The following is a 13,357-nucleotide window of genomic DNA, read 5'->3' as shown; positions in this document are numbered from 1 at the left end:
AACACTTCTGAATGGGGACAGAGTCCAAGACCTGACCATATAATCTGGTTTTCAAAGGGTTTAAAATAAATCCCATGCTGCCCTAGTCTTGCTATTTAAAGGGGATTATCTAAGAGGTTTAGGAGCACACAGAGGAACAGCAAGACAACTTGTGCACCTAAATCCCCTCAAAGACCTTAGGAAATCCCCCCGCACTTCACTTACCGACTGGTCAGGGCTCACAGGACACTCTCCAGCTCTCACTGAGAGTTGCACCACATGCCCAGGGAAGTCAAAGGCTCCTGCCAGACGTGTGGGGTTTGTTCCCAGCCCCACAGCAGCACACACCGTATCTCCAGAGATGGTCCCCTCCTCACCCGGGACTGTGCTGCAGCTGTGCTCGGCGGGGGGGGCGGGTATTGGTGCCATCATCCCACAGCTGCCTCCATTGCCCCACAGAGCTGAGCCCCAGCACCCCCACGAAATGGAAATCCAGCTGTGCCCAGTGAGACATCCCCCCTGTGGGAAAAAGCCACCCTGTGCCGCTCAGACAGTGAGGGTTTTTTAATAAATACCTTTCTTTTGCACAGAAATAGACCTAGTTTTACAGAATACAAACTGCAAGGATAATGACCGAGCATCAAAGACAGAGGATGCAGCGCGCCCTTCTGTCTCCCTCCAGTCTTTTCCAGGCTCTGACCCTGATGCTCGCTGTCCGGTCTTCCCATAACCCCGATTTGCTAAGGCTGAAAGGCAGAGTAAAGGCCTGGGAGGGGACAGACAAGGTGCCTGCAGCTGCAAACCCCACGTGTCCTGCCCCGGGAACGGCCACGCTGGGCAAGCCTCAGCTCTGGGCTGAGGGCACCTGCTGTGAGAGCATCGCTGGGACTGAGCAGGGTGCAGGCAGCCGATGGATGTACAGTAGCCTTTCAGTGCTGGTGGAGAGACTGGTGCTGGGGTGAACACCGAGGGGTGGCACTGCTGGGAGTTTCTGGGCTACTCCTGGGGGATTGGTGAGCATAACCCCCTTTTTAACCCATCGGACATGACTGGGAAAGGACAGCCCCGTTGCTTGGACCCCAAAAGCAGCTGCACAGGAAAAGGTGACACTGGTTCCACAGCAAAGCACCTGGCTCTGCCCTGCCCTGGCTCCACAACCACCTGGTGGCACAACAGGGTTTGGCCCTATTCCTGACCCACTGGCATCGCTGGGTTGTGGCATGATCAGTCAGCTCTCACCTCTGCAGCCACCTCTGTCAGCAGGCCCTCCACACCATGGCCACCAAGTACTCTGCCCACCACAGGGGCCTGGAGGAGCGTGGGGTCTCTTATTCCCCTTTACCTGCTCTGGAGGACAAAGAGCCCCAAAGAGAGGGGCCAGGCAGGACAAAGAGGTTTGCGGTAGGGAGAGGGGAAGTTTGGCCCATATGCAGGCTCCCTGTGCCGGCATCCCACCTCTGGGGCAGGCACCAGACAGGCCACGCTCCAGGAAAGAGGAGCATCCCCACCGCTTAAAGCCATGGGACCACCTTTGGCTCGAGGTCAGAAATAACCCCATTGGGCAGCTCTGCCGCAGTCAGACCTCTAGCTGCCCAGCACCCCACAGGGGGAAAGCAGAGAGCATCAGGAAAAGGACCTGCTACTCCAAAGTCACTTACCTCACATACAAGACCACCACAAACCTTTTCCCCTTTCCAAAGGGATCTAGGAGATCAGAGAGCACCTCAGGGACTGCTCGTCCCTGATCTCCAGACAGCAAATACCGCTACAGGCACTGCAGGATGGACCAGGCTCCCCACTCCCACCTGGCAGCAAACCCACAAAAGGGAGGCACTTTCTCCCCAAACACAGAGCACGGACACTGATTGTGGGGATAGACAGAAATTTGCTGCACCCCTCCTGCATCCCCAACTCCTAATCAGGGCCCCGAGCAGCAAAACAGGGCCCAGTGAGGACATGGGGTAAGGCTGAGCAGCGCCCCAGGGATGCAGCGAGGCTGTTCTAACCATGGGAAATGTTATGTCTATTTGAGGGGGAAGTGAGGAAATCAAATGCACCATGGGGAGACCCCCGCATTGAGCCAGGAACAAGCTGCCACTCTGCTCTGGCTGCTACAGCACTTACATGAGCGGGAAGTGACAGGGGCAGGAGACAGCTGGCTGGCTCCAGAGCCATCTCCCCAGCCCAGCCTCACCCCACTTGGGGACAGCTATTTTTGGTTGGGAGGGTAAGGCTATTGTGTGATGGCACCAGCTTGTACAGGTGAGACAGGGTGCTGACTGGCACCTGAAGGGGGTCCCAGGCATGGCGAAGGGAGGGTGGGTGGGTGAGTGTGAATGTGTGAAGAGGCAGGAGGCAGGCAGACCTGCTATTTGCCCGCGGCAGGGACAGTGGCCACGATCTCTTCGTACTTGGGTGGCGGGTCATTGTAGGAGACGCTGGTCTCTTCACCACTGCTGCTCTCTGGGTGTCCCGTCACCTCCTCATAGGAAGGCGGAGGGGTGGCGCTGGACAGTCTGGAGAGGACGGAGACCGAATGCTCCGGCGGATAGAGGGTGCCATCTTGCTGGGGGGTGCCCCCAGCTCTGCCGTCTCCAGCCACCCGGTTGCTTGCTTCTCGCTGACACTGGGTTTCCCCTTGGCTTTGCGACCGCTCCCGGTACACCATGACCCTGGGGAGGCTGCGTCCCGTTCGGCTGGCCAGGTAACGGTTCTGGGCATAGGAAGGGCGGTGGCGGGTGGCCTTTTGAAGCTGGCACCTCCAGATGATGAAGAGGGCGATGACTATCAGAAGAGCCACTCCCAAGAGGGGCACCACCACATACATAGCGTCTGAGCGCTCTGTGCTGTGCCCGGGGTCCTTGACAGAGTAGACAGAGTTGGTGTAGCCCTTCCAAAACTCCATCTGTGGCAGGAACAGAGAAGAAATCATCATGTGCTGCAGGTGGGACAAGCATCCCCTGACCACCACCAGCAGTAATCACTGCCCTCCCCAGGCCCACAAAAGAGGCAGTTTTCCAGACATCCCCACCACTCTCACCAGGGCTGCCAGCACCTGATGCGCTGTGGGAACCAACACAAAAGATCACGGGAACATCCCTCAACAGCAGCCAACAGCCCCCACACCAAGCAGGGAGAAATTTGGCTAACACCAACCCCAGCCTGAAAAGTCAGGGACAACAGCACAAATTTCCCACACATGCCATGGGAGTGCCAGCTCAACCTGCAGCTGTGAGCAGGGCGTCCTGGCAATACCAAGGTGAGGGCATTGCCTGGGAAGGGAAAGTCATACTGGAAAGCGAGGCCACAGCATGCTGCCGGCAGACAGAAGAGGACAAAGGGAACAGGAGAGGCTGTTCCCCCCGTGCTTTCCTTCTCTGCCCCTAGCTTGCTAAGGCGTAAGCCCTCACAAATCCACTGGGGAGCAGGGCAGGACTAACGCACCGTCTTCTCCTTGTTCTCGAACACTTCCTTGACCTCCTCATAGCTGCAGACCTCCTCAATGCACTCCCGCTCGATGGTGCCCTGCCGGATCTCCTCCAGGAAGCTGTTGGCTCGGGGAAAGCGCTTCAGGACCGAGTGGGCATTCCTGGCCCCCAAGAACACTGCAACACACAAGGCAGAGACATGCTGAGCAGGGACAACGCCACACTTGGCCTCTGCCCAGCCAGGCTTTCCCACCTGGCTTCCCACAGTATTTTGGCAATACAGGCATCCCAAACACTAAAAGCCCAGGGCGACAATTCACTTAGCACAACAGAGTGCCCACTGAGGGAGAGCACACCCAGAGGGGTGCAGGGCTCTTGGGGTCTGCCTGGAGACATATGGCACCAGAAGCATCCTTCCAGCAGGGCTGAGATGCTAGAGACATCTGAAGCGGCAGCTGCAGACCACACAGGGCAGCTGAAGAAGAGACAGAAGGCTCCAAAAAGACTTGTTTTCAACCTCCTGCCCTTGACAGGATTTCACCTTGCTGCCCCTTTGCTGCAGGGCAAGGGAGATACCACAGGGAGAGCAAGACCCTGCAGGGCTGGGACACAGAGCTAGGCCTCTCTGCCAAGACATGGGGCCAGCACCGAGATGGACTCACAACACAGTGAATTGTGCATCATTCCACAGTCCCCCCCAGTCCATCACCCCAGAGCCTCTTCTCTTGCTTCACACCTCCACAGCCCCCCAGGAGAGCATTCAGCCTGCTGGAAGCTGGTGTCCCTGCTGCCAGCTGCTGTGGAGTCATGCAAGCTCAGGTGGCTTCAGAGACTCTGTTCAGGTCCCAGAGAAGCCCGTGTGTCTTCTTCCAAGCCCAGGCCCAAAAAGGGCAACCATCCCCAACACACAGGGAAAGCACAGGGGGTCATGAGTCAAATACTGAAAGGGGCCTGAGCAACCTCTCCTCACATGGCATCACATTCTCATCCCTACTGCATTTTGGTGCAGAGGCCTCACAAACCTTCCTCTGCTCCCAAAGCCTGGGAGAGTATGTTGCCCACATCAGATCTTCCCACAGAGCATGCAGTCAGGAAGCCAGACTGAGCAGGAACAGCACCTTCCTGCCTGCAAGAGACACAGCCCTTTCAAAGCCTCTCCTCCAATATTCTGCAGGAGGGAGACCTCCATGGGGTGCAGGGAGCAAGTACCTACCAGGACCTGCAGCAGCACAGGAGAGGCAAACAAGTTGTTGCCCAGAAAGCAGAAACTCCACACAAACCACGACCCTTCCAGGATCCAAACATCCCATGCAGCATTTTGTAAGAGTGTTCCTGTAATGCAGCTCAACACACTCAGCTGTAGGCTGGCACCATCTCTTCCCACCAAGCCACATAATTGTGCTGCTTCCCTTGAGGAAGATGAATCGGTTCAGCTGGCTGATCCGCAGAAACCTATTTACCTCCTTCACCCTCAGGCTCAGTCTTCCATTGGATCAACCAGATGAACCAACTCACACTGCAGCAACGTCAACAGATGCAGGACAAGGAAGCAAGGGGGCAGATGGAGTCTCCCATTAGACCAGCTTGGCTGTAACACAGAAATACTCCTTCAGTAAGGAGGCTGGTGAAGATCAAACATAACAGTGAAAAGCTACCAACTTCTTTCATTAGGAGCCTTTTACCAGAGAGACCGGCAGGTTTCCTTCTGCTTTACCTTTCATGTATCCTGCTCCTAAAACAATACAGCAAGGTATTTGTGAGAGTATTTGTAAATATCAAGGCAGGGACAAGATCATGGCGTAAGCAACTACTGTGCTACACCATCCCGTGCTTGCAGGCACTGTGCTCTTTTTGTGCTGTGTAGGTGCATTTTCCCCCCGTGATTTATTAATGGCTTGCTTCAGTGAGAGAGTTTGCAGAGGGCTGAACCACTGAGGTGTGAATGAAGAGCAGCATGAATGATGTGAGTCAGAGACCTTCCCTCAGAATCGACTTTATTATGCAAACCTTTTTTTTTTTTTTTTTTTTTTTACAAGGACAACTGAAAAAGCATTTTCAAGAGGCACAGAAGGCGTCTTGCAGGAGGGCAGAGATCAGCTTGCCTTGGCTTTCGCAGTTGAGGAGGGCTATCCTGGCTGGAGAGGGAGCAGGTTGGCAGGCTGACCGTCTCTTGAGCCTTTCCAGAATGAGATGAAATTTTACAAAGACACCATCCATTCCGCAAATGTCCCATCCTTTGCTGAAGAAGTCCGGCCTCACCTCCTTTGCCTCCCACCTTGATCAGGCTGCAGTATCGACTCTCCCGTCCTCAGCACTTGAGTCTGAGCCTCCTTCCAACTTCCTCAGCACACCTTGGAGCAACAAGCTTGGCCGCAGATCTTGCTGTCAGGGTTTTCCATCCCTGCAGATACCAGTCACCCTGCTTTGCCATGCTGAACTGACCACTATGGTGGGAAATAAAAACAGACACACAGGCATTGTATCACGAGCAATGTCCCAACTGAAAGCATGCTGCAATGGAGGCGTGTGCCTCTCCCCACATCCAATTTCCCTCAGGGACCTAGAAATGGCAGAAGATCAGAAACTAAGTCACTGCTCCCTCCCCTCTTTTACACAGAAAGTGCAAAGAGCTCCCACGTGCCTGGGGACCAGAGCAGGAAAACCAATGGCCTTCAGGAAACAAGAGCCTTGCCAACTCTCATCTCCAGCCTGGATCCCCAACTGACATGAAGAGCAGACAGCTGAGCAGGTATTGCCCCAAACCGCAGGGCAGCAGCCTTAGTACTGATCCCTTGTGCCTCTCCAAGTCTCCCCACACCAGCTGGAGAACCGGTGCTCAGGAAAGATCAGAGCTCTAGGCGGGGGAACAGGAGCAAGGGCTGGGTTCACTGCATGCCTGCCGGGTTTCCTGAGGTGCTGCTGAGCCCCGATGGCAGGCAGGCTTGGCCACGCCACTACCCCACAGCTCTGCTGCCTGGCTTGTGGGAACAACCCCGGGGCTGCTTCTCTGCAGAATGACATGCGGCTGTGTCTGTGGAGGGACAGCCAGGGCTGCACACTGCCAGAGCGCATGATGGTGAACATGTTGACCACCACATCGCCCTCCTGCACGTCAGGGCCACCACAAAGGGGACTGCTTGGCGGGGGACACCGCCACCACAGGGGACATCTCCCACAACCAGTAAGTGCTGATGAGCCAGCACCAGAGCTCTGGGAGAGAGAAAAGGCAGCAGTGGAGGAAGGCAGGGACCCAGCTGGGAACCCTCCTCATTAACAGAATATTAAAACTGCCTTTTAAAAGCACTGCCTGAAGATCTCTGCTCCCTCCCCCACCTAGCACAGCAGATAATGAAAGAAGGTATACCTGTCATCCCTGGAGTCCTCCTCCTGCCCAGCGTGGCTACTGCCTCCACCTTCATAGCTGGCTCCAGCGACACCCCAAGCAAATCCCGAGATCCCAGCCAGATCTCTACATTTCCCTGTTCACAACTGCCATCCTTCTTGAGCTCCCATCACATCACTGCATGCAGCCTCCACGCAGGCTGCCCGGAAGAGCGAGGGGGGAGGGTTGAGTCCAGCTCTTTACAGACCACATGCCATCCTCCACCCTGCACCCTCGCCAGTCTCAGCCCAGCTTTAGCCACTTGCCCCGAGCAGCCCCATCTGCCAGGCACTCCAGATGCCAAGACACAGTGAGCTCCCGGCGGGGCCAACTTAGGCAGCTGCCCATCCTCTGGGAATGCAGAACCCCAGTGCCACCAGCTACGCAGGCTACAAGGCAGTTTGACCCCAGGATGGGCAGCTCGTGGGATGCCAGTCATGGGCCATGAGGAGCACCGTTGCTAGGAGATGTCAGTGCAGACCGGCAACCCCCGCAGAAGGGCCAGTCAATCCAAAGAGCCTTGCACAGGAAGCATCACGCAAATAAAGAAATGCTGCAGCATACGGGGAGTCCCAGAGAGGTCAGCCCTTCAGCACCTCCTCTTGACTCCCACCTTGCTCAGGGGAGAGAGAAGCACAAGTCAGGCCGGACCTCAGACCTCATCCAGGGATAACAGCCAATGGCATCTGCTCCCCACAGACAGTAACACCCCCCAAAAAGCACAGGCACCCCTTCCTTGAGAGGTGGCTGCCAAACATCCCCCTTCTCTCCTCCAGCACCACCGCCACCTCTCCATCTTGACTGGGGAACACTTACTTGCCATGCTGCCTCACTCGGCTACGGGAGGCTCCTGCCTACCTGCAGGGAAGAAAACAGGAGAGTCACTGACAGCTTAAGTTTCACCCCCTGAAGCCCAAGACCTCCATTGCCCAGGGTCAGATTCATGCAGAAAGCAGGGTGCTGTCTGGTGGACCCATGACAGTTCCCAGCCAAGCAGTGCCTCTTCAGAGAGCCAAGGACTCACACTGCCTCCCCACTCATCGCATCGCTGGAGGGACTGGAGCGGCTCAGGGCACCCTCAGCTCTCCAAGAGCCTGGGGCAGGTCTCTGCCGTACTTGTGCTGCACCAGTCCAGGAAGGGCCAGGGCCCTGCCCAAGAAGCCCAGAGGGCTGCAGACAAGTGAAGCAGGAAGGGAAGAACTGGATGGAGCATCCCCATATCTCATCAGCAGACGAGATGACCTGCATGTTAGAAGCTGCTGGGAGCAGCCTGGTGCTCCTCCCTTTCACAAGAGATTGATGGATACAGGTAAAGCAGTCATCCTGTTTTAAATCAACTTCACAGCCATGCCAGTTCTCACTTCTGCAACTCCTACCCATAACCTGCAATAAACAGGGCCATACTGTCTTCTCCACTGCCATAAAGCTGACTACACAGCAGGAAAGAAAAGGATATGCATCTCCTGAAGGTTGTTGGGCCAAGCTAAGGGCAGCAGCAAGAGTGACAGAGCTCCCTGCACACCCAGGACAACAGCTCTCCAGCTGGAAAAGCACCTTTTGTGCTTCAAAAGCAAAACTAAACTAAATGAAACCCCACAAGAGTGAAAAAAAGTCCTGCAGAAGCAGAGTATATCCCTCTCTGCTCGCAGGAGGAGTTTCACTCACTTGTTTTTCACGCTTTGTCTTCTCCCTGTGCTCGATGACCCACCGATCAGACTATCCTGGGCAAACTCATTTCCTTTTGCCTTGTGTGACACCTTGCTGTGGCAAAGCCACAACTCTGTCAGGAGACAGAGGGGACAGGACTAACCAGCTCCTACAGGGATTTATTGCAGATGAAGGAGCAAACGTGGTTAGAAACAGCAAGAACTAAACCACATGTTGATCTTGGGTCCAGGACTTCAGATATTCAGTTATCCCAAAAGCACTTGAATCCGCTCAGCTGGAGCGAGGTCAGGGACAGCACAGGGCCGTTCATGGGGTCAGCGGGGCTAGAAATGCATTTCTCATTTCACGTAAAAGGCAGGCATCCAGACACTCAGAATGGCTGATGCACACCACCACAGCAGGCACTACCGCACCTCACCAACAGCTACCTTCTCAGTAAATCTAGCACCTCTCCCTGCCAACATCAGGTTTCCTGTGGTTTCTGAGGTTCCTGCACCAAAAGAAGCCAAGCAAGCCTGGAGCTGTCTCCAGAGGCAGAAAGCAGCTTCTTTCCAACAGTTTATAAAACTCAGATTGCAGACCTCAGTCTGGAGTTTAAGCAGGAGCAATGGAAAGCAGCAGAGCACCAGAATTACACAGGAGTCATCTGCTGCTTCCTGCACCCCACAGCCCGCACCAGGAGGCCTTTTCTCGAGAAACTGCGCACCCAACCCCGCTTCTCTGAGCCGTCCTGGGGGGGATGCGAGAGCAGCTGAGAGGCCCCTGGGTTCATGCATTCCCTGACAGGCTGCATCAGCTGAGCAGGGACCACCTGACCTGCTTTTGTTGTCATCAGTTTTTACAAAGAGACCCAAACCCACAGGATAAAAGAACACACGGCATGGAAAACTTGCCACAGTTTCCACACAAAACCTCTGTATCACTCGTTGTTACAGGCATTCTCCCCCTTTGATAAGACAGGAGAACAGAGACGCAGAAATAAGGATATTCAAGACCAGATTTGTCAGGACCCCCAGCTCCATAACCCACATCATACATCGGGCAACACATTTAGTGCGTCAGGAATATTTTATCTTTTAACTTTTTTCCAAGTATCTGTGCCAATGCACCCAGTGTCAGAGCTCAGAGACGGTTTGTTCCAGTGCAACAATAAGCCAGGTATATGCAAGCCTACAAGCACAAGCGATGCCTGCGAGAAGGGCAGACATCCCAGATGCTTATTTTTATTTCCACGCGCAAATTTCCTAACCACCTCCCCAGGCTCTGATGAGCAGGAAAAGCTGGACTGCCACATGCACTGACACCAAGGCGAGCAGCATCCCTCCTGCCTCCGCACAGCCACGCAAGCTGAGAGAAGCCTGAAGCTGGAGGCTGACCTAACAGACACCCACCCAGTCCCGGTCCACCCCTCCGGCTTCCCAACATGCGTTCGCCTCCTCTATAAATACCCCATCGATAGGAGGTTGCTAAGGCAACCATGAGGAGGCGCGAGGGATGCAGCCGTGAGAGTGAGGATGCTGCAGTCGCACATTTGTGTCTCCCCCGGGCTCCCCCCATCTCCACCCCCACTCCCGTCACCGATGCCAAAGGAGGAAATCGTGCTGGTAAAATATGGTGCATGCGTGTTGCTGGCCCCCCACAGACCTTGAGCCCATGTGGTGGGCACACAGGGAGGTGGCACCTCCTCGCCAGGCTGGGGGGCATAGGTATGGGTCGTGGGGATCCACAGACGCCAGTGACGTGCCATGGCACACAGGGAGGCTGCCTGCTCTCCTGGCATCACGTAGCCATGGCTGCCAGCTGCTCAGCAGGATCCTAGCAATATTTGGGGTTTTCTGCGCCAAGATCCACAGCGGGAAGAAGAGGCTGGACCAGCTCCGTTTGCCAGGGACCACGGGCTCCCCATGGGGTGCCAGGATGGCTCACCCTCCCAAAGCAGCCTTCGAACCCCATCCAACCCCACGCGGCTGGTCCTTGCACTGCCCCCGGCCAGCCACCGCCCTGGCCCCTCCATCCTGGCACTAGCCCTGCCTTCCCCAAACCCAACTCCAAGTTATTTCCATCTCCCTCAGCTTCTAGTGTCACCCCACAGCAGGGTCCCCCCAACTCACCTGCCCCATCAGCCCAAACGTGAACTTGCCCAACTGAGCGGGGCTTTCTAGTCCCAGACGAACCCCACCACCACACCCCCCGCCCCACTGTCATGCCCTGCCTCACTGTCACACCCTGCTCCACTGCCACATCCCCTGCCCCACCGACACACCCCACCTCCGCAGCTCTTCTTTCCCAAACGCCCAGAAACCCCTTGCCAGCTCCACGACCCCCGACTACCATCTCCCCGTCCCCAGCCCCTTCCCGCTCGCCCCAGCACCCCATAACCGGCCCCACAGCTCCTGTCCCCCCGCCCCATGACTCCCTCTGCCGCCCCGCGGCCCCCCTCGCCCCATAACCCTCCCCACGGCTCCTGTCTCCCGCGCCCCACACACCCCGGCAGCGCCGCCCCACCCGTACCTCATGGCCGCCTCGCGCCCCGCCGCAGCCGCTCCCTCCCGCCGACGGGGAGGGGAGGGGAAGACCCCGCCCCCGCCCCGCCTCCTCCTGCCCCGGCACCGCCCCTCGGCCAATCGAGCCCCCCGCAGCTAGCGCGCACCGCCTTCCTCCTCTCGCGGCTGCAATAGGAACGCGGAGCGGGGATAGTGGGCGGGGCCACGCGCTCCTCCCCCAACCCGGGGGAGACTGGAAGCCAATGAGAGAGGGCTACGGCTGCCGGGAGGTGCCGCAGTGGCTGCTGGGAGTCGTAGTCCCCTGCCCGGCACGGCGCTGCGGGGCCGGGCCGGCTGGGGCGCGGTCACCGCCGGAACCCGGGCGCGGCGGGCAGGGCCCCGCGGCACTGCGAGGGCCTGGGGCCGGGCCGCGGGCCGCGCCACCCCTGAGGGCCGGTGACCCGGGGCGGTGCGGTCCGTGCCCGATGCCTGCCCACATGCCACCGGCGGGGCAGGCATCTGCCTGCACCTCCTTGGTGCCGCCGTCCTGCCCTCGCCCGTTGCACCCTGCCCTCACACCGGCCTGCCAGGGCTGCCTGCCTGCGGTGGGGGACCTGCCGCAATGTCCCCTGCCTCCTCCTCCTCCTCTTCTTCCTCCTCTTCCTCCTCCTCGCTGCCCGAGTCCTCGTAGAGGCAGAGGGTGGCCTGCACCGGGAAGTTCTCCAGCAGCTTCTCCCCCATGCCGTACAGATAGTCAAAGGACTTGGACTTGGGCCAGAGGAGCCTGTGTGGGGAGACCCGGGGTGAGGGCCCCCGCCTGCCCGCTGCCCTCAGGCCCAGCCGGGGCACCCGGCAGCAGGGGACGTACCTGACTGGGTGGTGGAAAAACGCCAGCGTTTTGTCGGGGCCACCATCCCCCACTGCCTCCCGAGTCCAAGCCTGAGGAGACACAGTTGGGGTGGGACCTGCCCTGGGGCTCCTGCTGCCCCCTCCTCCTGGCATGGCAGCAGCAGGGTGCACGGGGACCCCAGCTGGCAGCGAGGGCAGGGACCTTTCTCTCCCGTTGGTGCGGACAACGCCGCGGACAATGCCCCACAGACCTGGCAGACCCCTGCAGGGTCAGCCTGCCCTGAAGCCAGCTTCTCCCCCGTCCTCTGCCCCTGGGTTTAGGTCCTCATGCCCCCGCGAAGGAAGCTGGCATCTACCCGCCCTCCCCGATGGGCTTTTTGCCAGTGTAATCTCCCCCCCGTGCTCAAAAGCTCATGCCCAGGCATCCCGCTAACCCCTTGAGGAATGCCCGCCAGGCCTGGGAACAGGCGGCCCTTTCAGGCCCCGGCATGGCTGTGCTGGCCATAGCTGCCCTGGGGGGTCTGCCCAGCCCCGCCCCGCAAGGCTGCATGGCTTGTGGGGCAGAGGGGTGATGCACCAGGGCACCGTGCTGCTATGCAACCGTGCCGGGGGTGAAGGAGTATGGTGCGAGAGACTGTTTTTCTGCCAAACAGGGACCCCAACCCTGCTAGCGGGAAACTGGGGGGGACCCAAGCAGGGACTGTAAAACTCACAGTGTCTGTCTGCTCCCTCCACTGTCCGGTTCCCTCCTCTGCTTGGGGCAGCCACGGTCTCCAGAGAGGCAGGGATCTAGGTGCGGAGAGCAGGTTCAGTGCGACAGCCACCCACCCTGGCCTGCTCCCTCCTTGCCTTGCTCCCCCCACCGCAGCCACGCACCCCCCCAGCCCCACAGTCTCACCTGCCTGGCTCAGCCCCCCACCTCAGTGCTCCTCGTCCTGCTCCAGCACCCCTGGGAGCCCCCAGCATTGTCCCCCAGGCTCTGCACCCTCTCTCCCACCCGCAGCCACCAGGATCCAAGGGGTTCCCATCAGAGCAGGGAGCCACACAGCCTTCACCCGAATCCAGCTGGAGCCTTCCCCATCCCACCTCCCGCGCACGCCCTGCCCTCCCCACCCTCCCCAGTCCCCCCAGGCTGCGCAGCACACAGGTACCTTCCCCCTTGCTCCAGCCCTGGGGCTGGGCGAGCACTGGTCACAGCCACCCGGAGCCCGTGGGGAGGCAGGCAACAGGCAGCAGCTTCCATGGTGGCAGGCAACGGTGTCCCCTTGGACACTGCAGACCCTTGGCGAGGACACCTTTATAGCCCTGCCCCAGCCGGTGACTCACAAATTCTTCAGGGCAGGGGAGCCAGGGACTAGAGGTGTGGGGACAGTGGTCCCTGGCGTGTGAAATTTGTCCCAGTTGTGTAAACAGAGGGCTGGGGGGAGGCTGGGGGCGGAGGGGCTGCGATCTCTGGTGGAAAAGCAAAACACAGAAGGGAAAAGTTAGACACCATTTGTGAGAAAATCCCCAGGGGGGAACAGGGAAAAGCAGAGACAATTAACAAGGATGATTAAGTGCTCTTTGTA

General features: G+C 58.2%; 1 protein-coding gene across 3 annotated transcripts; it reads right to left on the bottom strand.

Moving 5' to 3' along the window:
- Nucleotides 1–2,318: 2,318 nt before the first annotated feature.
- On the bottom strand, nucleotides 2,319–11,017 carry PRRG3 (proline rich and Gla domain 3). 3 transcript variants are annotated; one of them, XM_076347202.1, is made up of 4 exons: nucleotides 10,969–11,017; nucleotides 7,606–7,647; nucleotides 3,424–3,584; nucleotides 2,319–2,884 (listed from the first exon to the last, which is right to left on the bottom strand). In XM_076347202.1, exons 2-4 carry the CDS (start codon nucleotides 7,610–7,612, stop codon nucleotides 2,348–2,350), a joined length of 705 nt encoding a protein of 234 aa, XP_076203317.1. In that variant the 5' UTR covers nucleotides 7,613–7,647; nucleotides 10,969–11,017; the 3' UTR covers nucleotides 2,319–2,347. The 3 variants fall into 3 exon arrangements, 1 of the variants encoding a protein (XP_076203317.1); XR_012996088.1 differs by lacking the exons at nucleotides 2,319–2,884; nucleotides 3,424–3,584 and adding exons at nucleotides 5,391–5,851; nucleotides 6,772–6,949; XR_012996089.1 differs by lacking the exons at nucleotides 2,319–2,884; nucleotides 3,424–3,584 and adding an exon at nucleotides 5,391–5,851.
- Nucleotides 11,018–13,357: the final 2,340 nt, after the last annotated feature.

The sequence above is a fragment of the Aptenodytes patagonicus genome, chromosome 9, assembly GCF_965638725.1.
Source record: "Aptenodytes patagonicus chromosome 9, bAptPat1.pri.cur, whole genome shotgun sequence".
Lineage (NCBI taxonomy): Eukaryota > Metazoa > Chordata > Aves > Sphenisciformes > Spheniscidae > Aptenodytes > Aptenodytes patagonicus.
Note: the sequence above shows the minus strand (reverse complement) of the source record. Positions and strands in the feature narration are given on the sequence as shown.

Excerpts from the sequence above, each read along its gene's own strand:
- PRRG3 (XM_076347202.1), bottom strand. Across the intron at positions 2,885-3,423 it reads TCGAGAACAAGGAGAAGACG|ATGGAGTTTTGGAAGGGCTA; the intron begins GTGCGTTAGTCC and ends TTCCTGCCACAG.